The sequence below is a fragment of the Ursus americanus genome, chromosome 2 (assembly GCF_024610735.1).
Source record: "Ursus americanus isolate L20-20 chromosome 2, mUrsAme1.1.p, whole genome shotgun sequence".
NCBI classification, from domain to species: domain Eukaryota; kingdom Metazoa; phylum Chordata; class Mammalia; order Carnivora; family Ursidae; genus Ursus; species Ursus americanus.
The window spans coordinates 41,094,636-41,121,496 of record NC_142128.1 but is presented as its reverse complement, the minus strand read 5'-3'; the positions used below and the strand labels follow the sequence as shown (position 1 = coordinate 41,121,496).

General features: G+C 57.1%; 1 protein-coding gene across 4 annotated transcripts in view; it reads right to left on the bottom strand.

The window, feature by feature from the left end:
- Nucleotides 1-1,140: 1,140 nt before the first annotated feature.
- Nucleotides 1,141-26,861, bottom strand: part of IL6R (interleukin 6 receptor) — a 42,213-nt gene continuing 16,492 nt past the window's right edge. For 2 of the 4 annotated variants that reach the window (XM_087854672.1, XM_087854670.1), the window contains exons 2-11: nt 26,170-26,412; nt 25,641-25,764; nt 23,527-23,708; nt 23,090-23,256; nt 22,527-22,668; nt 17,150-17,224; nt 13,205-13,251; nt 12,081-12,150; nt 8,789-8,882; nt 1,141-4,538 (exon numbers count right to left, since the gene is read on the bottom strand). In XM_087854672.1, coding sequence (XP_087710798.1) covers nt 4,292-4,538; nt 8,789-8,882; nt 12,081-12,150; nt 13,205-13,251; nt 17,150-17,224; nt 22,527-22,668; nt 23,090-23,256; nt 23,527-23,708; nt 25,641-25,764; nt 26,170-26,412 — 1,391 coding nt within the window. In that variant the 3' untranslated portion in view covers nt 1,141-4,291. The other 2 variants (XM_087854675.1, XM_045783828.2) reach the window with 2 other exon arrangements.

The following is a 26,861-nucleotide window of genomic DNA, read 5'->3' as shown; positions in this document are numbered from 1 at the left end:
CATGGCCAAGGTGTTGTTTCGTCTGTGTTGTGAGTGACCTGGCAGGGACTTCCGTCAGACTTTAGGGCTTGGTCAGCATTTGAAGGACAGTGCAGGACCCAAGGTCACTGGCCATCACTGCACGTGCACAGGCCCCACGGCCGGCCGGCCTGGCACCAGTGTGCCCGGGGTCCACCCTGAGGCCCAGCCACCCTCGCGCACGGCCCGGCGGTGGCGGAGTTTCCTGCCTCTGGCCGGCACTTCTCTCAGACATGGAGAAAGTCCTGGTCTCCTTCTGCTTCAAAGAAGAGGAAAGTGCTTTCCTCAGTGGCCGTCTCGGTCACTGGGTGCTCTCTGCCGTTCCCCGCGAGGCTCACCCGCTGCTCTCCGGTTCTGACGGAAAGAGCACTGTGACCATGCCAGCCGGACAGCAGTGCTGTGCAGAGGGAGGCTCCTCCTTCCATTTCCTGTCCTCGTGCCCGCTCCCGCACCCCTGCTCGGCCCACACAGCCCAGCCACCACGGCAGACATCTGCTTCCTGCGGCACTTCCTGCAAGACAGGGACCCACCTCGAGGAGACGGTGGGTCCGCAGGCACAGCGCGGGCCTCTGCCTTCCAGCCTGACTTACATAACCTCTAGGCTCCCCAGCCTGGAGCCCTTGCACAGCTACTCTTGTCCACAGGCAGCCACGTGGTGGCTCTCCTCTGTTTGGAAGACGTGGAGTGGCTGTGACCCAAGGTTTTCCTGCCAAAGGCCCTTTTCAAGAGGGGACAGATGGAGGCTGATCAAGAAGGCAGGGTCGCCTTTGTTCACGCCCCTGTTCAACAAACAGCCCCTGAAGAATAGCTGCCCAGCCTCTTCCTTCCCCACACGCCCATCCCCTGGCCGTGATGCGAAACGTGGCAGAAGCACCCACGCCCTTCCAGAAACCCCAGGACTCGTTTTGGGAAACATTTTCACGATTGAAGTCTTTCGAGAACTTGCTATTGTTTCTGGAACCTACCTCTTTCTAGAGATAACTCCACCGTGCACTGGAGGAGGCCCACCCCAAATGGTCCTGCTTAGTTTTAAGCCCATGCTTCTCCAACCTTCCCTCTTTAATTGGGCAAGTCTTTCCTCTAAACAGCCCAGGTGCCCAAAGCATAATTATGTCTCAAGCATATTTTTAGAAATGATTTATTTCAAACATTTACAATTTTCACTTTGAATGGAAAATAGCTGATAAAAAGAAAAATATTGAAGAACATTATACTGACCCTTTGCCCCATATACAGACATCAGCCTTTGCTTTCAGGTAATTAGGTAAAAAATAAAAACAAAAATTAAACTATTATTTTCTCAAAAAAAAACCAGAGTAAAGTTGAGGTATTGTATTTAACAGATGTGTGACCCCCATCCAAATACGGTTTCTCTGCGAATTCACAGCTTTGGTACGTGCTGTTCCGACCCCCTTTCCACAGAAGACCTTCAACTGAGCACATGTTCATAAAACCAACAGCGTTCGTTCTTTAATAATCAGTAAGGTTGTCATGGAAACCCCCTGGCTCTGCCAGCAGGCCACACGGAGGATGCAATGCTGGAAGGACTGCAGGGGACACGCAGGGGCGTCCGGCACAGACACTGAACCAGCCGGCCTGCCTCCCAACAGCAGCGCCGCTGCCGACCGCCGCATGGGAAAGCTGGCGTGACCTCTGAAGGGCCACCTGTTGCCCCTGCTTCTCCAGATGAAGGCCCGTCTCTCACCACCTCCACTTGGAACTCGACAACAGACGCCTCCCAAGTGGGTCAACCTTCAGTACCTTTGATGAGGCAAGACGCTTCTGAACACTGTGCAGGAAACCCACAAACCATGACCACGCCCAGCCTGCCCCATGAGGCTCTGCTCACCGCCAGGTGGGCTCCCAACACCTCAGCATGACGTCCCGCCCCTGGGAGAGCAGGGAGGTGGTAGAGGTTCTAAGCCCAGAGCCTGGCAAACAGGCCTCAAGGTCCAGATCTTGTCAGAGCAAAGAGCTCTCAGGGTCACCAAAGGCTTCGTAGGTCCGTTCAATGCTACCCCCTTGACATTTCAGAAAAATTTTCATTAATGCTACAAGAATTACTGACCACATTAATTCAGACCTTGAACCAGCGTATTTTCAACTTTTCCCACCCAGCAAGATGAGTTGTCGTTTCACGTCTGGCTGTGCGACAGGTCAGGTGAGTCACATCACTGTTGAGAACAGGCAGCAGATGTCCTGCCGGACGCAGGGGCGGTGGCCGTGGGTAGAAGCGCGCTCACTGCCCGTGGATCCGAGCATGAAGCTTAGGGGTGAACCTGGGCACGCGGAGCACAGCCTACGACCCAGGGAAAAACACTCTTCCTTCATTTTCAGTAGCTTATAAAGAAATAAAGGGAAAAAACCCTCTCCGATACAAAAAAAAAAAGGCAGTTTCATGACAATAATAACGAAAGCAGTAACAGTTTGGAGATCAAAGGCGGCGGGCTCTCAGCACAGGCGCTATCTGCCATTCCATCTTCCGCCAGCGCGGCTCCGCCTGGTTCTGGCAGCACCCGGGGTAAAGCCTAACGTCGCCAAGAGGTAAAGACCTTGCCAGGCACATTCTCGTTTTCGTATTTCCTCTTAACAGCATTTCTGCTGTTCTCAAAGAAACTTTAGAGACAAACAACCAAAAACACCTGCCTAACTTTTGTCAGCTGAAGGCCAGTTTGCCTGAAGCAGCAACAGGGTCTGAAACTCACCGACTCGCTGCCACGGCCGCGGTCTGAACCTGGCGAACCGTAGACAAAACTCTGTCATCGTCTTCCTCCCGCCACCTGTCTGGTGATGCTGGCTGTTTTTCTAAAAAGGCAGGCTGCTAGAAAAGCCTGTGGTCTGGTGAATGTTCAGCAGTGGTTACGAGGCTGCTGGGAATCACAGCTCCATTCTGGGCACCCCTGCCGCACGAGGGCCCTGGTCGGGTAACCACACGCATCCCTGAGTGGTCCGAGCCGGGACTCGACGGCAGCGTGCCAGCGTGGCACGGCCACGGCTAGACGTTCGGTTGGTGTTCTGACCCTCACTGAGCGGAGTCAGATCAAGCAACTAAGAAAGAAACCCCAAGTAGGGGACTTTGTAAGGAGCCCCCTCCCGTAACCAGGGGCTCAGGGCAGGGGCTGGACACCCTCTCCCCCGCGGCTGCCTGGAGAGGAACAGCTGCTTCCCCCCACGTTAAAGGAGACACAGACTATGTTCTCACTTTTTCAGACAAAAACAAGATGCAGAATGAAACCAGACTCTGCTCTAAGAGGAAAACTGTCTTTTCTCCTCCTTTTTCACTTGACTCAGTTTTGTGCTAAACAAGGTTATTGTGCTTTTCCCCTAAGTTATTCACATACTGACACTCAGCGAGCACTGGCTCTCCCACCGTCTAAGATAAAGCAGTTTTGTTTTTTTAAAAACGAGTTAAAATACATTCTTGCCAGGTTCTTTTTGTCTTTTCACATAAACGTTATCTTCCCTTGTTTCTCAGGCTCAGCTGAAAACAAAGCAGAGGAAGCTGGGGTACAGCCCCTGCCCTCCCCCCCCCAGAAGCCCCCTGCCGCCAGTCCTCCTCTCGGGGCAGAAAGGGAGGATGGGGAAGCCGGGTCCCCTGGGGAGGGCACACTGGGGAGGGCATGGAGGCCTGTCCCCACGACCTTCCTTCCTCCGCTTCTCCCCTCTTGAAGTCCTGGGATCCAAAGAGGGAAGCGGAGCCAGTGCACCTGCCCCTGGATTCAGCAAGTGCCCAGGATCTCTGTTCACATTTAGAGAATACTAACGAGGAACTAATTACGAATCCATTTCAAACCACCAAGCCCTGGGCTACTGTGCGGCTCCGCCGTGCCGTCTGCAGGTGCGGGGGAGGCTGGCAGGTGCTTCTCCCATCCTCAGGCCTGGAAAGACTGAAGTGTGAAGGCACGTGGGCTCCACGAACGGAGGCTGGAAGGCAGAGCTGCACAGCAGGCCAGGAGGTGCCCGGGGCGTCTCCGCTGGAAATCTGTCCACCTGCTGCAGGCTGCCGCGCACGCGTGTCGGGTGTGTGCGTGGCCAGCACGAGGGTGACCTGCTTCCTCCCGGGGTTCCGAGTGGACTCTGACCCCTTGAGGCACTTGGGAAAGGGTGGTCCCGAGACCTAACCACCCCTTCCTTCTGGACGGAGCAGCAGCCCCGTGTCGGGAAGTGACGCACCTCCCCGGAGGCCCCGGCACCTGAGATGAGCGAGTCTGTGCTTCGTCATTCGTGTGGCCCGGTGCGCCTGGCACCCGCCCGCCGAGCGCCGCCCAGCCTGCTATCTGGGGAAGAAGTAGTCTCTGTTGCTGATGTCGTAAGGGCTCTGTGGGCCCCTGGCATCCGGCCGGCTGGGCCTCGAGGTGTTGTCAGACCCAAGGCTGCTGGGGGACACTGGCGGGGAGATGAGGGGCACCAGCCCCGGGGTGGGCTTGGGTCTCTCGGGCACCAGCTGTCCCAGCGAGTATGGCGGGTGCACGCTCGCCTTGCCTTCCTTCAGTGCATGCAGCTTCCACGTCCTCCTGAACCTTCACAGGGACAAAGACAAACCACACGGGTGCTTAGTTCCCCGTGATGAGCCCGCGTGAACAACGGCACTCGGCTCAGAACACGGAAAACCATTCATTCCGTCACCAGGAGTGATGCAACACTCTGAACACCCGGGGGTCTCAGAAACACTCCGAGGGACAGGCAGGTATTGCTGGTCCCCCTGACGAACGGGGACACTGAGGCATACGTGGCCGTGAGTGTCCCTTTACAGCACCAGGGACTTAATTGGCCCTGTTCCAGAGGCTGCCCACACGTACCCATCGTTGGTCCCAAATCCATTTACTCTAAAAAAAAAAAAAAAAAAAAAAAAGGATATTCTTTCCGTGCAGAAGGAAAACGGGCCTCTCGCCTCTGGGTCAGGCGAGGGCGGGCAGGGGGCCGATGACTTGCAGCTGCCACTCAGCAGGAAAGGGCCGCCCCACTCCCTCCACAGCCCTGCACCTCCTCCTGCTTCCAGTGCCCCTGCAGCTCGATGGGTCCTCACAGACCCCGCCGCAGGCGCCCCGCGGGCACAAGTGCCCCATCAGCAGGAGCGGAGATGCTCAACAGGAAAGAGATGACATCTCTGACCACAGCGTCCTCGCACCGCTCCGCGCTGGGCCCACAGCCAGGCTCAGGAACCCAGAGAGTCACGCGGCAGACCAGAGGACGATGAGCGGTGACATCTCCAGAGATGCGGCACCCCCCTTCCTGAGGGCCCCCGGGCCACACCGGAGCAGCCGCCACCCCACCACCCCGGCCCTGCTCTGCACGTCACCCACCGACCCCAACGTGGGGCAACGCGCCTCCCTCAGTCCCGCTTCATGGCAGCTGCTCCCCAAAGGGCTTGGAGGGAGGAGGAAAGGTCAAAAACAAGGTCTAGGGGTTTTCCTTGGGTTTCTTTTTATATCAACAGGCTATTCCTGTCCTGGTGACGATAAATCATTGATAGTTGGCTCCAATCTGCCCCCGGCTTCTCGCCTGGGCTCCACATGGAACAAACAATGGGCGGAGTGTGACCGCGGCTCCCCGCAGCGCCCGACCCCGGTGCAGTCACCCTCCCTCAGGACGCTCGGGGTGTCAAAGCATTCAGGCCCCCGACCCCGGATGCCGGATGCCGCCTCTGGGAACACACCCGAAGGGAAATGCAGGGCTGTGGGAGGGCTGTGGGGAGAGCTTTACGCACGGCGCCGCCATGAGAGCAAAACCAGCCAGACACCCCGCGACAGCCGTCACCCGCCTGCAGCTGAGGTACGTGAGCTTGACAGAGCAGCGAAGGAAAGCGGGGCTCGCTTATGTCAGAACTGACGCTAAACGTCCGAGTCCAGACTCGGCCGTCGGTGCAGAGCCGTCGCGGCCACAGGAGCACAAGAGCCCGGGCCGAGGACGGAGCCTCGGAAACCCCCCAGACATGAGCACCTCGGTCTGGATGCGGGCCGCAAGGGTGCGCTCACTGTGCACACACTCGGGGAGCTGCGCGCGCAGGACATGAGTTTCCTGTGTGTTTGCTGGGTTTTGACCACATCTATGTTTTAAAAATTAACAGTGGCCGTCTTCGGATAATGCATGACTTTTTCTTCTTTCTCGTTGTCACTATGTGGCAGATAAGCACATACCACAATTTCTTTTAGAGTCTCTATCGACATGAGTTAACCTACACAGAAGCAGTATCTGACCTTTTTCCAAAGCAGGTAACTGGACGGGTCACTGAGAAACATGAGCTTTTCTTCCTTGGATGTACGTGGAGGGAATGAGACACTTTCTAAAAACACTGAGCTCGATGGCCTCTGGGAACAGCAGGCTGGGGGGCCACAGTGGCGCTGCTCTGGCCTGAGCGGGGTCCGGGCGGCCAGGGGCTAGAGAGGGTGGGGCCTCGCTGCCGGGCTCACACAGCTCAGCCGCTGGCTTCTGTCCGCCCTCCGCATCTGGGCTTCGCGACGTTTACTTAAAGAAAAGGTTCTGCAGCTCGAACGATATTTTAAAAACATTTACAACGACTGGCAGTCTTTTAAACAAGTGACACGGAGAAACCAAGTCCTGGTAAGAAGTGACATGGGGAACACCCACGGACACAGCCACTCCCGTGGCCGACCACCAGGAGCACCCCGTGTTTAGTAGTGGTTTTAAACTAGTGGAATGAGACACATAGTGGATTCGCAAGGATTTTAGCCGGCACACCTACAGGAGTCCTCACTAAAGGGCTAGTCCATTCCAGGTCCATCTGCTAGAAGATGCCGCACCGTCTTCAATGGCACATTCAAATGTTTTTTAATTGTCACTAATAATGGTGGAAAAATATTTAGGAGATACTACGCTTTGCTTGAGACGCAAAGTAAACATCTTACACACAGCAACACGGTGTCACGGGCTGGCGGGATGTACGTCAGCCGGCCCCTCGCACTCCACCTGTTCCAACGGGGCTCTTCCAAATTCCCAGCTTCCCCAGACCTATACACCTCTCGACATGCGGGCTTTGGGGAGGGGAGCAACAACGGGCCGGCTCCCAGACACGCGCCCAGCGCGAGAGAAGAGGGAAGCTCACCAGGCCAGGAAGCAGCGCTGCTACCGCGCGGCCCCGCACCTCCAGGGCTGGCTGGGCAGCAAGCAGGTGCGGCCACGCACCACCCCACGGCCGAGCCCGCGAGGCTGGTGACGAACCGGGCGGTCAGTTCCCACCTAACGCCTGTCCGTCAGTGGCTCGCAGCACACCAACATGGCGCGGCTTGTTAACGAAGCCCTGGGGCCCACCTCTCAGCCGACGGCAGGCTAGCCTGGTGGGCAGGGACTCTCGGGACACGGGTTCTAGTCCTGGCTCTGCTAGTAACGAGCTGGCGTCCTTGGGCAAGTCATCTCCTCTCTCAAAACCGCTTCCTTCTTTGCAACATGGAAGAATTGACTAACGGGGCCCCTAAGGCCCTATCCAAAGAGTGCGAGCTTTGGGCTGGAGTCGGCTTTCTCTGCACCAGCCGCCACTACCCCGACCCTTCCAGCTCCCGTCTCCTCATCTGCCAAGTGGAAACCCCAACAGGGACTCTGCAGGGTCTGTGGTGGGTCCCTCAGGGGGCAGGAGGACCACTGCCCACCGGCACGGCCCCTCTCCGGTCCAGACAAGGCAGTGAGCTCGCAGCCCCTCCAGAGCAACGTCCACACACCCGGAGCCTCGCCTCCTGCACGCCCTTTGAGCAGCGTGCTCACCTCTTCCCTGGGAAATCGGAGTGGACAGAACCCTGAACGCAGTTTGGGATGTCACCTCGCTGATCTTCCAACCCAGGCTACCCTGGTGGCAAAGCTGCTTCAGAGGCTCTGTGGGGATCCCATGAGTGAGGAAATCTCTCTTCCCCTTCCTCCCCAGACACCCCGAAACCGCCCCTCATAATCACCAGCGAGCACCCCCAGAAAGCCCCGCACAGGGCGAGGAAGGAGGGACAGACTAAGGTTCCTCCTGCTCTTTACTCGTAGCCGTGGGCTGCTGTCCGCCCAGGGCCCGGCCTAAGCCCTTTTAGGTCTCCGGCAGGTGCGGGACTGCAAGGTCCTGCACCGCAGTCGTGAACACCGGCCCCTGTAGCAGGAGTACTGCTGGCTGATTTCTCTGCAAGCTTGGGAGCAGTGACAAAACCAACGGCCAACTGGAGAGAGAGATGGAGCAATGCAGGCCCGGCGCCCGCCACCCGGAGCTGGCGGACACTCCACGACCGAGCACTGAAAGCTGACCCTCCGGGTCTGCTTGTTCTGAGATATTCCCAAGGGGGTCTGGCCAGACACCCGGACCTGCCTGTTCACAGACTTCCATGGCGTCTCTCACGTGGCACTACCACCACGGCAGTGTGCGGCTCCTGGAGGGCCGGCCAGGTCGCATTGCACGCCCGCCACCTCAGCTTCTACCAAGCAGGCTTCCTGGTCCCTCCGCGTCTACGCAACTTTTCAACATCCGGATTCCACAGGGACCGTCAGGGCCTCACCCGCATCCCACCTACACGCTGACACTGATCCGACCTGTGTACCAAACATGTCCGCCTGACCTTTCACAGGCACCTCAGACTCCATGGTCCCAAAGGAGAATCAGCGTCACACTCGGTTGTTCCCCCCGAGTCTCTGCGAGAGTGACAACACCGCCATCCACCCATCTGCCGAGGACAGAGACTTGAGGGTCACCCTGGACGTCCACGCTCTTTCCTTCCCGTCCATGTGTCATCCTCTCATATACCCCACATCAGCCAGCAGGGGAGGAGGCCACCCCAGCCCTGCTCACCTCAGGACGATGCCGACACACAGGAGCGTCCCGAAGGCCAGGCTTCCTCCGGCCACCAGGAAGGTGGGCAGTGGCACTGGAGAAGAGTCTTGCACTAGGAGAAAGAAGACAAGGAGAACAGTGCGGGAGGAGGGAAAGAAACCAGTCAGCTGGTACCGTCCAAAGGCCCAAGGGAAGCTCAGCCTAGAAGAGGAAACGGCTCTGCGAACCAACAGGCCACATGACGAGCTGTCCAGCATTCCGGCCAAAGCCAACCCTGGAAGACTGGCCCCCCGCACAATCTGACCCCAGGATTCCACCACTTGGAGCTTGGAGGTGCAAGACAGGCACCTCCAGCTCACAGCCTCCGAGCTCCTGTGGCGCCGTGGATGCCCACTCAGTCAGCGCGGCCTTTCTAGTGGTATTCACCCGTCCCCACGAGGCACAGGGGGTGCAAGACACCAAAGGCTCTGGGGACCCCATCGATGGCAGCTCCACTGAGGACAACGTAAGGAGCTCAGACAGGTTAAATCAACGTTTCTCCACTGGGATGTCATGTCTTATCTGTCCCTCCGCTTGGTCCTCAGGCCCCACGCTCCCGGTCCTCCCAGCGCTCTCCACACCCACGGCTTCTTCCCGCCAGAAGGCTCTCCGCACCTGTGCCGTGCAGCCTGACGTGTCCTTCGGGTCTCACAAGCGGCGATGTCACTTCTTCGGAGCAGCGACCCCCACTGCAAGTGCCCCTCGGCGCACCCCTCCCATTACTGCTCCACCGAGCTCCCTGAGCACGGGGACCCCGTGTCTTTTCACTGTCAGGCTCCCAGCTGCTCGCGTTTCACCAAACGGACCGAAGCAGCACGAGCAGCCACGTCCGTCCACGGGAAGGTCCCGCGCACAGCGGCCAGACGGAGGCCCCGGAGGAACACGGAGCTCACCCCAGCGAAGCTGTCGCGCTCCCCTGGCTCCCGTGCTGGTCGTGCCACCTGCAGGCTCATGGGCTCAGGACTCCTGCTCTTCTGCCCACGTGGCACCCACTGCAGATGACGGGGCCGCCTGACAACCGTCACTTCCAGTGCCCACAGGACGCAGCTCCGCAGGCAGTCCTCCCTGGGCTGGCGGCAAGGACGGGCCTCTCTGAGCAGGACCTGCCTCTCTTGGCAGAGATGGCCGTTTAACGGAGGCAGTGAGACTGGCTTCCTCTTGGACTAACACTTCACCATCCTTGCAATTTGTTCCTTCCTTCCACAAATATCTACTGGCTCTTTACCACGTGTCAGGATTTGGTCTAATGTCCTAAGCCTTGGGGATACAGGAGGACAGAAAAGCTCCTGCCTTCCTGGATCTTACATGCTTGCTTTTCTTTTCTTTTCTTTTCTTTTTTTAAGTAGGCTCCATGTGCAGCATGGTACCCAATGCAGGGCCTGAACTCAAACCCTGAAATCAAGACCTGAGCAATGATGAAAATCAGAGGAAGAACAGAGAGTGACAGTGGGGGAGCTCCATCAGACGGGGTGGCTGGGACAGGCCTCCCTGACAAGGGGGCATCTGAGCAGAGACCTGGATATCTAAAGAAGCTGGCCAAGTGGAGGCTGGAGGAAGAGCATGCAGGCAGGGCAAGCAGTATGTGCAAAGGCCCTGAGGTAGGGCATGTGCTGAAGAGCACGAGGACAGAGTGAGTGACAGAGAACAGAGGAGGCGAGGTCTAAGGATGGGGGCCTGACCCCACAGAGACCAGAGCTTGGATGAGTGATTTCAGAGTCACTCTGACTGCTGGTCAGAAAAGAGTCTGTTGGGGTAGGGGTGGGGGTGCCTGGGTGGCTCAGTCATTATGCGTCTGCCTTTGGCTCAGGGTGTGATCCCAGGGTCCTGGGATCGAGCCCCACATCGGGCTCCCTCCTGGGAGCCCGCCTCTTCCTCTCCCACTCCCCCTGCCTGTGTTCCCTCTCGCTGGCTCTCTCTCTCTGTCAAATGAATAAATAAATAAAATCTTTCAAAAAAAAAAAAAGAAAAGAGTCTGTTGGCGGTTAACAGTGAAAGCCAGGAGACCAGCAGGCCACCAAGTCCCGCAGGGGAGAGGCCGTGGCGGCAGGCCCCGGTGCTAGCGGGGGAGGTAGTGAGAAGTGGCAGCTCCCAGGAGTGTCTCCAGGTACAACAGGGCCCGCTAAGGGACTGGACATGGGTGGGGGTAGAAGAGGAAGCGTGCCTGGCCTCCCCGGCTTGAGCAACCCAGCGAACGTGGTGTCAGTTACCGAGATGAGGAAGAGGGAGAAGAACAGATTTGGGCTGGCAAGGAGAGATGGTATCGAGGGTCTGTTTCAGACCCAAGTCCGAGATTTCTGGTGAGTATCATACCAAGTGGACAGGTCCACCAGGCCGTTGGAGAGTTGTCTGGGTTGTCAGACGAGGGGCTTGAATTTGGGAGTCATCAGCCCACAGACGGCCTTTTACAGAGATGGGGCTGGATGAGCTCGTCCACAAGGGCCCCTCCCCCACAGCAGCCCTGGAGCAGTGCCCTAGCCCCCCCACCCCCCACTCAAGGCCAGCGAACCTTCTATGATTCCCCCAACGGGACAGGCCCTCTGGTATCTCTAAACTGCCCTTTGCTTTATCTCCGCCTCTGTTTTGGCCTGTCTCCCAGGCTGCCCTGTTCCCCTTACACTGTCCTCTTTGTCTGAGCCTGACCGGGCACAGCAGACCCCTGGAGGGCAGGGGGGAGGGGTTCCCTCCGTCGGAATCCCCAGCTGTGCAGACCTCAGCCCCAGGCAGTTAGCAGGGTTGCCACCGGGATGGCGGATGGCGCAGCCCGGGCAGCCTGCATGGGGGCGGAGGCCAGCCTCCGAACGCCAAGAGCCGTCAGACAGCACTGCTCCAGGGCTGAGGCTCCGAAGTCTGACCCTCAGAGTCCCATACACGTGGCAGACCCGTGACTCTTTTTGGTGCAAATGTTGGTAAGGTCCCCGGTCTCGCAGGTCATAGGGAAGCAGAAGCAGGGTCAAGGGCGCCCAAAGTAAAGGTTTCCCTCTACATGGCTTCCACGTCAGACTCCAGGGACGTTGTCTGTGGCACGTGTACTTGTACTCTGGGCCAACTGAGGCACCCTTCACTGGTCTGCGCCACTCCACTTACAGTTCCCTCACCGTAGTCGAGCGAACAATGTCAGACTTGAACATACAAAGTAGTAAAAGACCATCTCTGCCATTGCTCACTTACTTCTGCAGACTGGCCTCTGGCAACGTTTCCAAGAAAGAAAGGACTTTCTGCAGAGAAGCGTTTCATGCCCCTTAGACCACCAGAAAAAATACCCAGTCCTTACCTGGGAGGCTGGTTGCATTTGCAGAACTTTTAGAGAGACTACTTTCATCGTCCTCATTAGTAGTCAGCGCCTAAAAGAGAGAGTCCCCGTCAGCCGGTTTCTGCAGATCCCACCAGCATTCGGGCCCCAGCAAAAGCACCCCCTCCAAGACCACCCTTCCTCTGTCTCAGGGACCGCTCGGTCCTCACCTGTCACACTCAACACCTGCACTGGTTGTATCTATACTTGCCCACTCAGGGTGGGACTTCTTCCCGCCTGCCTCTCCGCCAACAGCTGGGGGCACAGACCTTCCCCAGAGGAGAGACTCGACAGATGGGCCCCATGCCAGGGCATACGTGACACCGTCTCCTGGGAAAACCGCAGACTAGGATCCTGGACCCACACTCACAAGCTCTGCGACCGTGGACGGACTTTGTAACCCCTGTGGGTGTCACTTGCCTCCCTCCCAGGCACAGCCATCCTGGCTCTGAACCTCGTTAACATCAGGAGGGAACGAGACTTCAGGTGCAAGCCCGGAGCAGAGCACAGCTGGGCCGGCCCTCAGCCAGTGTCCGTCCCTGCACCCTGGCCCGGCGGGAGCCATCTGGCCGCACAGCACAGGCCTCCCCCGGGAGCCACTTCCGCTAGTGTCCGGACAGCCCTGCGTCACATACGGGTGAAGAGCAAGGCGCCTCCCAGCTTAGCGGGTCCTTAGGGACTGAGAACCACGGGAGGACATGCAGTTGGGTGGGAAACCGGATTACCCAAAGATCTGTTAAGCAGCTTCGGGGGTAATCCTCTTTCCAGAAAATTATGACACCAGGAGCCCACAGAGGAAGAGCTCGAACGAACCGAATCTGGGTCACAAGCAAGGCCGTCAGTGGTGTCCACGAGTTCGGAGGTGAGACAGCAGCCACGAGACACAGGGTCAGGTCAGCGCTGCTCCACACGCCATGACGGCCACAACAGATCTGGGACAACGGAACTGCTCTAAGCCCGACTAACAGAGGCTTGGAGATGACAGTAACGCCCACGGCCGCATTTCCAGTCAGTGCCAGAGCTGGGATTTGAACAGTATGGTGCTGGCCCCCAATCCCCATCCCCAGGAGCCACTGCCCTGACCCCTTAGGAGAACATGCACTCACCTGCGTGGAGGGGGACACCTCGCTCTCAGCTGGAGGGCTCCTGGATTCTGCGGGGGAAGACTCGTTAGTAAGGATCCACGGGCCTCAGAGGCAGAGGGAGGTTCCCTGCCATGTTATCTGAGGGAGCTTCACGTCAGAAATGACCAAGGAGTCAACCCCATGGGGCCAGTGGTCATAAATGAGGACGTGCCCATGTGCTGCAATAGTCCTTCAAAATAAGTTAGAAAAGGGGTGCCTGGGGGGCACAGCCGGTCGAGTGACCCACTCTTGGTTTTGGCTCAGGTCATGATCTCAAGGTCGTGAGATTGAGCCCCACAGAGGGCTCTACACTCAATGTGCCTCTCCCTCTACTCCCCTTCCCGCTCACATTCTCTCTCTCTCTAATAAATAAATAAATAAATAAAATATTTTGAATTAATAGATAAATACACAAATAAATAAATAAATTAGAAAAATGTTGAGGATATAATGTTGTATGAAAAATGGAAGATAAGGAAAGGCTCACGTGGTCTGATCCAAAGTCCCTAAAGAAACGTATTTATATCATCATTTATTAAGTATTGAATTATACACCGTAACATATATTCACACACGGGAGGAAAAAAACAGCAGAACACATCCCCAGATATAAGCATTATTAACATTTTAATGTTCTCCTACTCACCTTTTTGAAACAAAAAATATTTAAACAAGTTCTCATCTGCCTGGGTGGGTCTGGCAGGCTTGGCCCAGGAGGGGACGTGGTTTGGGCCCACACACGAGCCCCCCTTCCTGGGAGCAGTATTTCTGCAGAAGCCGCCACCGCCCCCCCCAGCAGCAGGAGGTCAAGCATCAAAGCAAGAGTTCGAATGCGAGGTCAGGCTCTGTGGCAAATGTGGGCCCCAGGGACTCGGAGCTGAGCTGTGACACGCAACGGTGGAATGCTCTGGACTTGAAAGTGTTTTCTTTTCAGTCCATCGTTTTTCCATCAGGAAGTTAAAAATACCACAGGAATGGTCTACACGACGACATGGAGCCTCCCTGAAGCAGGAGGAGAGTAGGGGACAGAGAAGGTGCTGCTGGTGCCGCTCAGGAGAGCAGCAGACCCCGCCGTCCCCAGTGGGGGGGGGACACCACAGCACGTTCACCCCCCGTCCAGAGGAAACAGAGTCCCAGAGAGGGAAAGCAACTTGTCCAAGACCACACAGCAAGCCAGCCCCAAACCAGCCTCGGGTAACTGGGACGGACCCAGTCTGACTCCTTGGTGTTCCTCCCCAGCCGAGAACAGGCAGACCCACAGCAGGGGTGACTGAGGGGTGAGCAGAGGCCACGGGGCATGAACGAAAGCGAAAACCAGGAGTCGGGGGCAGCCCTACCCAGGGAATAGAGCTGACCCCAGACAGCCATTCGATCCAGGGCCTCCCACACTCAGCCATATTCAGCATCATCTGGTGCCTTTGGGGCCCCACCCTTGACCTACGGCCTCAGAATCTTGAGGATGGGACCCAGACACCAGGGGGTTTTAAAGGCTCCCCAAATCCAGAGAGATGTTTCAGTTAGAAGGGGAGACCCATCTAGTTTCTACCCTCAGCTCCGATCCCCAAAATGGCATGTGGTCCAGAGAAGGACGTTTAACTGCTGATGGCTTAGATTTCCGGGTATAAAGTAGAAATTTTATCTCAACCCAGAATGAACACAATTTTCTAATGCATAATACAATTAAGTCTTACATAACAAGACTTTTTAAAAACTGCCTAGATGACCATGGGGACCCCTGATTCTGACCATCTCGTCCCAGGGATGGAAGGTAAAGCATTGTTATGAATCACCATCATTTCATTTCACAGACGAAGAAACCAGGGCTCGAGGGACGTTAGGTGACTGCTTCTAGGAAAGCATCACTGAACCGCTGGCACCAGCCTTTGCAGGCGCTCTACACGCCAGACCAGGGGCTCCGTTCCACTTCACGCTCCCCTGGTGCCCGAGAGGCGGGCACTGCGATCTCCGTTTTACAAAGACGCCGAGGCCCAGAAAGGGGGCGTGTACTTCTGTTTAGGCAAAAGTATCTCATTTTCCTTCCTAAAGCCTCCCTTCAGCGGGCACGTTGAGCGAAGGAGGGGAAGGAACGACAGCCACGGTCCCTGTGTGCCTGCAAGTGACCGGTGGCAACAAAACCACACCAACTGTAACAATCTCTAGCATTTATTGAGCACCTACTGTGTGCCAATCTCCCCACCTCACCTGGATCAATCTGTTTGGTCTCCACAACAATACTCTGAGACAGTACCGTGATTTCCCCCATTTTGCAGATGGGGAAACTGAGGCACGGGGCAGTTAAAGAGCTTGCCCAAAGTTTTGTAAGAAGTAAGTGACAAGTCTTTCTGGTTGTAAGAATAAACATTTTTTTTTTTAAAGATTGACTTATTTATTGGAGAGAGAAAGAGGGAGAGCACAAGCAGGGGGAGGGACCCAGGGAGAGACAGAATCTCCAGCAGAGCCCTCTCATCTCCTGACCCTGAGATCACCACCTGAGCCGAGATCAAGAGTCGGAGGCTTATCTGACCGATCCACCCAGGTGCCCCTGGGCTTTGTTTTCCCTTCATTTTTAAAACCATCTCTAGATTGAGCATTCCTCAAATTCAGAGACTGATAGTATCTTACCCGTCTTTGTGAACCTAGAACTTCACACATCTTTCTGAAAAACTGTGTAGTTAGTGAAATTTCGATTATGGAAAAGCACTTAGGAAAGACTGTTAGAAACATTAACTGGTTGCTGCGGTGTTTTCCTTGTACGAATATTTCCAAGATGAGAGGAGGTACTTTCATATTCATAGCAAAATGAATGAATGATGAGATTAATAGACCACATGTGAAGGGTTTTTTTCCCCACATGAGTTTTTAAAACAAGAAACTCATTTCCATTAACTTAAGGATTGGTCTGAGTTCACCTGCTTGGGGTTTAGGATACAGAAATCCAACATAAAAGATGGCAGAGGCCTTCATGACAGATAAACGATCTTGGTCAAGACACTGACCCTCTCCTGGACACTGTTTCTTCATTTCCGAGCAGGGCGGCTGGCTTCCTCCTAGACACACCGATGCCGAAAGGAGCACCAGCCCGTCACACGATATTGGCTTCAACACTGACCTGACTCTGCATCAGGAACAAAGAACGTGACAGGCCCTGGGGATGTGCCGTCCAGCACAATGGCCATAACTGGCAGGATAGTGTATCTGAAAGCTGCCAGGAGAGTGGGCCTTAAAAGTGGGCCTCCTAACTATGCGTGCTAGCGAATGCTAGCAGATGCTGACGGATGCTAGCGGATGCCAGGCGGACCTAATGTGGTCAACATTCAGCAACATAAATATCAAATCATTAAGGTGTATACCTGAAACTAGTATGTGACATGTCGATTACATCTCAATATAGATAAAAAACGGGGGGTGGGGGGCAGAGGACAGAAAACATTTTTTTCGGTTTGTAAATTGTATATTATGACCAATTAAGGGCAGGGCTGGGGGCAGGAGGACAGAGAGGAAGACAGGAGTGAGCCAACAATAAAAAGCGGGAAAAAAAGAAAAGGAGGCTGAGGGTGATGGCAGAGAGGTGAGGTGACTCGGCGAGAGGGCCAAACCCCAGCAATGGAACAGGGAGGGGGGACTTCCGGCACAGCCTCCCACTCTGGGCTCGCTCAGTACTTCACACCTGCAAACCACCCACCAGAAACTCAATCACTGTTTCTCCCTTCATGCAGAACACCAAAACCTCAGGGAGGAGCCGACAGCCTCCTGCGGAGTCAGACGTCCAGCTGGTCTGCAGGGAAGTCCGCCGCTCTCGGCCCACGGGGAAAACCAGCCAGAGGCCGCAGGACACCGCGCTGCTCAAGAGGCCCCTCCCTTCTTCATGAAGTCAGGCTCATGGTAAACGGCAATAGCTAAATTTTACTTAACTGTTTATGTCCTTACTTAGCAAAATTAAAAGTTGGCAACCTTGCACGCTCCCCGAAGACGGCGGAATCCCAGGGTCCAGGACCTGGCGAGCTGGAAAGAGAGGCACACTCGCAACTTTGGCGGGGCCGGGTGCGTGCGTGTACGTGTCCGGCCCGGCCGGGTGTGCGTGCATACGTGCGGCCAGGCCCAGTGCAGGCCTGGGGGAGGGCAGCAAGCGAGGGGCCAGGTGTGGGGAGAAGAGTGGTGCTGAGTGCAGCGAGCAGTCTCTCCAGAAACACATACCCAGGGGCTCTCTTTTCCTTTTTTTTTTAAGGTTTTATTTATTTGACAGAGAGCGACAGAGCACAAGCAGGGGGAGCAGCAGAGGGGGAGGGAGAAGCAGACTCCCCACTGAGCAGGGAGCCCGACGTGGGGCTCGATCCCAGGACCCCGAGATCATGACCTGAGCTGAAGGCAGACACTTCACCGTCTGAGCCACCCAGGCGTCCCTCCAGGGGCTCTTGAAGGGTCAGACTTTCCCTCGTGGGACAGAAGCGAGGGGCTGGACGGTCTGAGCTCAGGGCCCCCCAAGGACGCTCGGTGCTACTTATCTCCTGAGCGCAGGTGAGCTGCATGTGAGGGGGTCGAAGGGTTTGTGAGCAGCGAGACATAACCGCTCACTCTCGTGGGCTTCCCAGGACCCCGCCCTGCACTCTCTTTGCAGAGGGGCTCTGGGGGCCCCAGGCTCGCTCGAAGTCACCTTGTCAGAGCTGCGGGAGGAGAGGTCTGGAGAAGCCCTCCCACTGGTGAGTGGGGCTGACGGGCCACCTCCCACGCTGCGACCCCTCCTTCCAGCTGGAGGTCAGGGGCACAGTCTCCACGTGTCACTGCTGCAGACGCTGTCGGGGAGACAGCCTTCCTGGCTGGAGCGGCCCACCCTTGCCCCTCCAGCCTCGACCCCGCCCTCCAGCAGGCTTTCTAAGGTCTGCCTGCCCCTGCCCCTGCCCCGCCCAGTCTTGCGGCTCTCACGCCTATGCTCCAGGCTCACCCAAAGCCCCCTTTCCACCTGCCACACAGACAGCCTATAACCCCCGTCTCTACGGGACTCCTACATACCCTCCAGCACACGACTCAGAAACCTCCTCCATGAAGCTCTTCCTACTCTCTCTGGCCCCCCGGAGCTGTGTGCCCCCAGCCTGCCAACCCTACAGTCAGGGAACTGCCCCCCGCACATTCCACAACCACTGGGAGAGTTCCTCCCACGGCCCGTTCCACTTCCCTCCAGAGTCCGATATAGCGGCTCGGGGTCAGTGTCCAGGCAGGGATCCTGGGACACCCACAGCCTCCCTCCCATCACCCCAGGAACCAACCGACACTGCCTCACAACGGCCAACTCCCCCAAGTGCGTAGGCATCACTCTTCCCAAAGGATGTTTTCTCTTCGCGCTCATAAAACTGTTGCAAGGGGTCTCTGTCCTGCCCATCCTGGTGGCTGCCCCTGGGGTGGGGGACAGAAAGTCACTGGCGTCCATCATCTCTAGGCTCCAACGTTTCAGGAAAAGGGGACCGCATGTGCCTGGCCACAAGCAGACTGTGAAGATGACCAGACGGGCAGAGAGAGACTGGCCGTCCTCAGCAGCACCCGCCAGGCCCGGGGTGACGGGGAACAGAGCACCACGCACGTCAGCCCACGCTGGGGCCCATCACGGCAGCGGCAACACGCATGGAAGATACCGCGGAGTCCACACACGGGCGTCACTGACCCAGACAAGTCTGACGTCGCGAGAGGCACGCCAGAATAGACTGGTGGAAAGTGAATCGTGCAAGCATTTCTTCAATAAAACTGGCCAAAAACAAACAACTCCCCGGAGGAACAGACAGGTCAGAGCAGCCCACCTCACACACGGCAGGGCTGAGGCTCTGAGAGGTCATGAGCCTGACTCCCCAGGCCCGTGCGCTCCCCATGCCCTCCGTGTCCCCCCGAGGTCACCACCCCCACACTGAGGCCAGGAGGCAGGAGCAGTCCGCGTCTTCAGGTCCTGGGGGTTGGGAAGCCCACTGGCACCTCAAACAGCCAAGGAACTGCACTGTCAGTAAGACTCACTAAACCTCGCTCTCCAGATGTGCTCCCCAATCTCCAACCTCACCCCCCTCGCATCAGCAGCCCAAGCTCCTCTGGCTCTGCCCTGGGCGGGGGGGAGCCAGTTTCTCTCTTGGGCATATTTACCACGGGCTCGGAGGACCCCCAAAACCACACGTGCACAGGATGGGGGTCTCGACCGCTCCGGCTGCTTATGGGAGAAGAAGCTAGGCCTCCTGTCCGAGCCTCCGCGGTCAGTCCAGCAGGGCAGGGAAGCACGGCAGCCCCAAGCTGGGAAGTCAGAGACAGGACCCAGCACTGGCCAGGTAGCCCCAGCGACACCGTCTTCCACTGTGGGGACGATGTCAATAACTGAAAGAGGGACATCCACAATTGAGACCGGGTTCAGAGGAAGGTAGCCAGACAGGTGAGGAAGCCGTAGGCCATCCCGTCCAGCAGCCTGGGAAGAGAAAGCCGAGCGGACCAGCACACTTGTCTCGGGTGACCCCAGAGGACAGGGTGGGGTTCTCACGACAGAACTTTCTTCCTGAACAGACATTTCTCCGAGGAAGACAGAGAAATGGTCAGAAGCACATAAAAGACGCTCACCATCACTATTCACCATGGAAATGCAGACCAGCATCAGGGTACCACTGCACACCCAGCAGGATGCTATTATCGACACACACACCCGAAAATCACAAGCGTGGAGGATGTGACTAGAACCCTGTGCGCCGCCGATAAGAATGTAAAACGGTGCGGCCACAGTGGAAACCAGTGCGGTTGTTCCTCAAAAAACTAAAAATAGAACTACTGAATGATGTAGCAGTTTCACTCCTGGGTGTTTAGTCCAAAGGCCTGAAAGCAGGGCCCGAACAGATGCTGCGACAACCGTGTTCACTGAGCGTCCGCCACCGCGGCCGAAAGGCGGAAGCGGCAAAGTGTCCGTCCACAGGTGAGCGGACGAGCAGCACGTGGTCCAGTCACGCCACGAATATTCCTCAGCCTTAAAGAAGAAGGAAACTGACACTTGCCACAACACGGGTGAACCTTGAGGACATCACGCTACGCGAACTAGCCCAGCCACCGAAAGACAAACACCACTTGATCCCACTTAGGTGAGGAGTGAATCTCAGAGACAGAGAGCAGGGGGCGGTCCCCTCCGTGTTTAATGGGGACAGAGCTCCAGTCTGCAGGATGAAGAGATCCGGGAGTGGGCGGTGGGACAGGTGCACGACAGCACGAAAGCACTCGATCCCACTGAATACATACTTAAAAATGGCTAGTGGTAAAAATTAAGTTACGTATATTTTACCACAATTCAACATTTTTAAAGACAAAGAAAGAATCTTCTAACAAAACAGAATTGCTTAAAGCTGCTTGGGACCGTCTAAATGAAGTGGCTGGGATAAAAGGTCAACAAGTGTCAGCCTGTGTCCGGGACATTTCCTCTGCACGATGTTGTAAATAACTTCCCCCCTCGCCAAGCCTTCCAAGGCCACAGTAATGTTCCGCATTCAGACGAGGAGCGTGTTTTGGCTCAGAGTGTATACAAATCAAAGAAAACCATGGACAGGTCAACACAATCCAGCCTGAAGGATGTTCCAATGTATTTAAATGGTCTCCCGAAGTAAGACAGAGTAGTCAGGACTTCCTTCCTGTCCGGGCCTCTGCAGGAAATGAGCTTTAGAGAAGAGGGTCCTCGTGCTCTTGATGGACAGCGATAGGGAAGGACCGAGAGAGGTCTGGCCCTGATGTGCTCCCAGTTAGGAAGCTCCCTAAGCCCAACTCTTCTGCCTCCCCCAGGCCAGGAAAGACAAGGACCTCACATGGCGAAGCAGGAAGAGGAAAAGCCTTCCTACGTCAGCCTCCTCTCCGGGGGCAGAATGCCAGCCTCTACGTGTAAGTCCTCTCCCTGGGGCCAGGGAGAAGGTGGCAGGGCGGGGATGGGCCTGGCAATCGGTTCTATTTCTAACTTTCCTTGTTATCCACACGTACTCAATACAGGGGCACTTTATTCTCCTTTTCTAATTGCCTGGCACTTCAGAACATCTCACGTGGCCCCATCGTGTTGCTGGGCTGAAGAGATGTGACCCCGAAGCCAGTGGGAAGCCATGCTATCTTGCAAACACCGGGAGCAACGGAATGGGCTCCTTTAGTGGATAGTGAGTTCTCCATCTCTGGAAGCATTCAACCAGACACTGGATGACCACCCTCTTCACTATAATCTGAGAAACTCCTGTACTGCATCTGGGTCTAGGTCTGCTCAACCCTGAGCTTTCATAGGAAGGAATCAAAAGATGTCTCAAATTGTTTTTTCAGGAAAAACACAAAATAGCCATGCTGGCTTGCTGCTCAGGAGGGAGCAGGAGAATGAGAAACAGGAGGCCAAGCAGCTTCCTCTGGAAGGCAGGACTGGAAATGGGAAGGGGTAGGACGAGAGACCCTGGAACTATAAACCCTTCTTTGCTTCTTGGCCATGACAATGTGCCAACTTGATAAACATCACAGCAGTTAAGGGCTCAGTCGGTGAAGCGTCTGCCTTCAGCTCAGGTCATGATCCTGGGGTCCTGGGATCACGTCCTACATGGGGCTGCCTGCTCAGCGGGGCGTCTGCTTCCCCCTCTGCCCCTGCTCATGATCTCTCTCACACACACTCTCTTTCTCTCTAATAAATAAATTTTTTAAATCTTTAAAAAAAAAATTTCAGCAGCTAAAAAGAACATATCAATCATGCAGTTACTAAACAATACATTTTTGAAAGATACTAACGTGAGAATGCTCACACCATTCTCCACACGTACTCAGATGTACTCAGAAAAAGCTACTCAGAGTACACACGTACTCAGAAAAAGAAAAGCAGCATACTGAAATGTTCTCGCTGGTTTTCTCGAGGTGGTAAAGATACTGATAAAATTATGTCTCATACATTTGTGGAATTTTTTTATGTTCACTATCAAGCACAGTAATTATAATTCTCCAAAAGCAACTATTATTTCCTTTAACATCTTTTTCAAAAATAAGATACTAGTAACTGTGGTACACCAAATACAGCCGAGCGTCCGGAGTGCCCCCCTCCGTGGCCGGCAGGAAGGGGACAGCCGCAGAGAGAGCCCCAGGCCCCCGAGGCCACCAGGCCCGCGAGGCAGGCGTGAGCGCAGGACCACCTTGGACCGGCAGCCACGCAGCGGCCGCTGACTCCCGAGGGCTGCTTCCCAGAACCCTGAGTGGGGAATCGGTTGCGGTTCTAGCCGTGGGCGGGGGCTGACTTGCTCACAGCGAGACCCGCTGTCACGGCAAAGCTGAAACATCCCCGCCACACCTGCCACAGTACCTGTCCAAGGGGTGCCCGTGGCCTCCTGGCTCCAGGCGCTCCAGGAGCCATGGCCGAACTCCTCCCGCGCCCGAAGCTGCACCACGTGCCGCATGCCTCTCCAGGCGTCGTAGATGATGCAGCGGTGCCGGAGCTCCTGGACCTGACGCGGGGGCACAGCGACAGCGGGGTGAGGCCCGGGGCTCTGGGCAGACAGCTCTGCGGGGATGGGCATGCCCTCGGCCACCCCTCTCAGGGCCAGGGAGTGACCGGCGCTTGGAGACCCTCCGCAGGCTCACGCCGCCCGAGGCTCAGAGCCTCAGGGCAGGACGGGGCTCCCCGGGGCCACTGGACCCTGCCAGCCACGCCCTCAACCCGCATGTGGCCCAACTGCCTCCCCCGGTCATACGCATCCTCTCGAACGGGCCTGTGAGGAGGACAGGCCCGGCACTGTCACTCCTATCCGAGCAACGAGACGACGAATGCTCAGGAGGGTTCAGAGACGCACCCCGGGCCGCAGCAGCCAGAACCGTAACCCGAGTCCCCAGCCACACTCTCCTGTCCAGAGTAAAAGAAGAACTTACCATCCACGTTGTGAACGTCTTTGACCGTTCAGCCCGGTATCGGAGCTCGAACTGCAGCCTGTAGAAATAGGAGTTCCAGGAGGGGGGGTCCTGCCAGGTCACACTGAGCCAGCGGGGGTTTCCGTCCACAGCAGTGACGGTGATGTTGGCAGGCGGGTCGGGCTGCACTGTGGGGCAGGACAGCAGGCTCCCATGCAGCAGCGAGTGTGCACGTCCCCCCGAAACAGGTAGGACCCCACCCCAAGCACCCAGACCGCACCCCTGTGCCATCTTGCCAAGGACCCCGCCTGCCAGTCAGGCCCCTGGCAAGGAAAGCCCGAAAGGCACCAGCTCAGCAAACTGCAGCACCGGCCCCTCCCGGCCCCCCGAGCCATCTGAGAGGGGCCGTCAGAGGGGCCGGGGGCGTCTGGGGTGGGGTACCAGAAGAGGGTACTCACGGATTCCGTAGCCCTCAAACGTCTGGGGACTGCTGGACCTGCTTCCGGCACTGTTGCTGACGCACAGGGACACGACGTACAAGGAGTTGTCGCCCTCCGGGACCGCCAGCCGGCAGGAGAACTTCCGGGACCCCTGGGCATACGGGCACGGCTCCTGGGAGTCTCCCAGCGGGACGCTCCGACTGTGGACACAGGACGAGGCCAGGCTCGCTACCAGCGTCTGCCCGTCTTCGGGGGAGAGACCCTCCACTCGGCGGCCCTTAGCAGGTCTCGTGATTTCAATCAATTCTCCAACCTCACCAAGCCTCTGTTTTCTCATTGGAAAATGGGAATTTTAGTAATACCCCTCACAGGGGTCTGTTAGGGTTAACTGAAAACTGAGTGAGACATCGAGGTGAGCTGGCAGGGCGACATGCTGAGCTAAAGCACACTCGGTCCCTGAGGCGCTGGACGGGGGAGCCTCCCGGCCTCTGTCCCCAGGGAGCTGCAGCAAGGAGTCCAGAGAGGCCCCATCCCCGGCCTCAAGCCTCGAACAAGAACGACTTCCCTCGGGGGACGAACAGCGGCTCCGGAAGCACGGGGCTTGCAGGCTTCCCAAGGAGGTGGGAGCCGTTCCGGCCGATGAGCCCGGAAAAGACTTCTGGGTGGTTACAGATACTCAGGTGAGTCAGACCCGGTCCCGCCTGGCCTGGAAGCCTGAGACGTCGCCCACGGACGACATGTGTGGGCGCAGGCGGTGCCGGCAGCCACTCGCCCCGCCGCGGGGCTACAGATCCCTGCTGATTCAGGCGCAGACCCGGGCCTGGAACAAGGTCCTTCCTCCTGGGACGCCTGCTCCTCCGTTCCCAGCGGGAGTTAGAGCCTCCTTCCCTCGGACAGCACCCAGGCCTCCATCCCACCTAACGCTGAGGAGGTGGGGTCCCAGGGAGGCCCGGGGGGGGGTGTCTCTCCAGCAGCTCTGGTAAGTACCCCGCCCAGGGCACAGGCTAGGGAAGAACGGGTCACCGTGGGGCGAGGCTGTCACGTGCACGCACACCAAGACAGAGAGCAGAGCGCACACCTCTTCCCAGGGGCAGTGGAAACCCCCCACCCAAGCACAGGGTCCCCAGGCTCTGGCAGCCCCCCTCCCGCTTCCTCAGTCCAGGAGGGGAGAGGTGCCAGCAGCTGCCAGCGGGCCACGTGAGCCGGCCACGTATGCCACCTGAGCCAGCGTTCTGTGGCCGGTCTGGGTGGCTGCCGACCCCGTGCAGACCATCTTGTCGTGAACGAACACCTTCCTGGTCCCAGACAATCACTGCCACAGCCCCGTGCTGGGTTCTGGAGGGTTCTAACTCTCTGCACGGGCAGCTGTGCCGTGTGTGGACACGACAGCGTGCACAGTTCTGCACGGAGACGATAACGTGAGGGCCTAACAACTCTCTGCAGACAGACACTGGTAGAAACCAACCCCCCTTAAGTCACTGCTGAGATTTCTGACAGAGGACCGACAGCTCGAACCGCAGAACTGCAATGACAACCCCTGGCCTGAGGGGCCCTGCCCTCCGACGGATCTTCAGCACCTCGGCCCTTCCTCACAGCCATCCCGAGCTCCTCCCAGGCCCAGCGGTGCCTTCCTGCCCCACACCTACCCTCTCCTCCCCCACATCCACCCTCTCTCCCCCAAGCCACTCCTCTCGAGGCCTTTCTAAGGGAAAGAGCCTGACGGAGGCTCACACAGGCCAGGCTTCTCGGGAGTCGGCAGCCCTTCCCCTCACAGGGGCATCGGCACCTTCTTCAGGCAACACCCCAAACCTGGCATGTTGAATAAACCAGACAGACTGGGATCTGATTCCTAGCAGAGCCACTTACAGCAAGATGACCTTAAAGCAAGTTAATGGATCGTTCAACCTCAGCCTTCTCCATCTGTTAAACAAGGGTGACAGCCGCCCCCATGGCTGCTGTGGTCACCGGCAAGCTCCCGTTCAGTCCCCGACTCCCTCCTCCCCATCCCAAAGTGATGCAGCCTGGGAACCCCTGGCCAGCCAGCCCACTTGCTGCTGTGAGAGCCAGCACCCCTCGTGCACCTCGGTGACGGTGGGGACGACGCGGACACACAGCCCGGCCCAGATACTCACAACTTCCTCACCAGTAACGTGGCCCTGGTCGTCGGGGACGGTGGGTGCCGAGGACTCCACTCACAGGCCACCTTGCTGAGGGGACTCTTCCGGAAGCAGGAGAGCTGGGGCTCCTCAGGGGGGGCTGAAAGGAGAGCACAGCCGTTGGGGGGGGAGCATAGCCCTGCAGCAGCCCGCCCCCCACATACACACTCATGCAATCTTTGCAACAACAGCAATAATAAATAAACCATAAATTAACCATATTTACCAGCAGGGACAATGGACACAGGGTCGAAGCTGTGGAGGAAGACGAGCACCCAAACCCATGCCTCAGACTGTGAACCCCTGGCCTCGGCCCCAAACACTCAGGCCAGGGGGAAGGTGGGGTCCCCGTCAGCCAGAGGCCCCCACCCAAGGGGAGCCCCCTCCATCTCAGTGCTGGCAGATGTCAGTGACTCTCTCCCTGAATCTGCTGGGCCAGGGGAATACCAGGAGTTTAAAGGGGCAGCTGGGACCCATCGCCCAGCACTCTGAGCTCACGACTCACCATCCACCAGCAAACGCACGGTTCCGAGCAGGCGGCCGTCCTGGTAACATGAATAGTTTCCAGAGTCGCTGAGCTGCACGGACCTCAGAAGCAGCTTCCTTCCCACAGCGGCCCAGCTGCCCTGGTGCGGGCCCGCTGCACGATTCCCCAGCAGCCAGTGAACGGCGTCTCCTGGCTCCCCGCCCGGGCAGAGCAGGGTCACGCTGGCCCCAGGCAGGCTGGTCACTGCGTCGCTCACCACCTCTGGGGAGGGAGAAGACACTCAGTGAGCCCACAGCAGCCAGGAAGGATTCTGCTTCTGATCTGGGAAGCCACAGGGGCTTCAGAACGACACCTCTCTCGCGCCATCCACTGGCCCAGGCCACGGCTCCCCAGGGGCCTCCGGAAGCCGCCTCGGCCACCTGACTCCTTTGATCAGAAAACCGTCGGGGTGCCTGGGGGGCTCAGTTGGTTAAGCGTCTACCTTTGGCTCAGGTCGTGATCCCGGCGTCCTGGGATCAAGCCCCATGTTGGGCCCCCTGCTCAGTGGGGAGCCTGCTTCTCCCTCTGCCTCTCCCCCACCCTGCACTCACGCTCTCTCTCTCTTTTTCAAATAAATAAATAAATAAATAAATAAATAATTAAAATCTTTTAAAAATGTATAAATAAATGAAAATAAAAATAAATTAATTTAAAGAAAAAAGAAAAGCCTC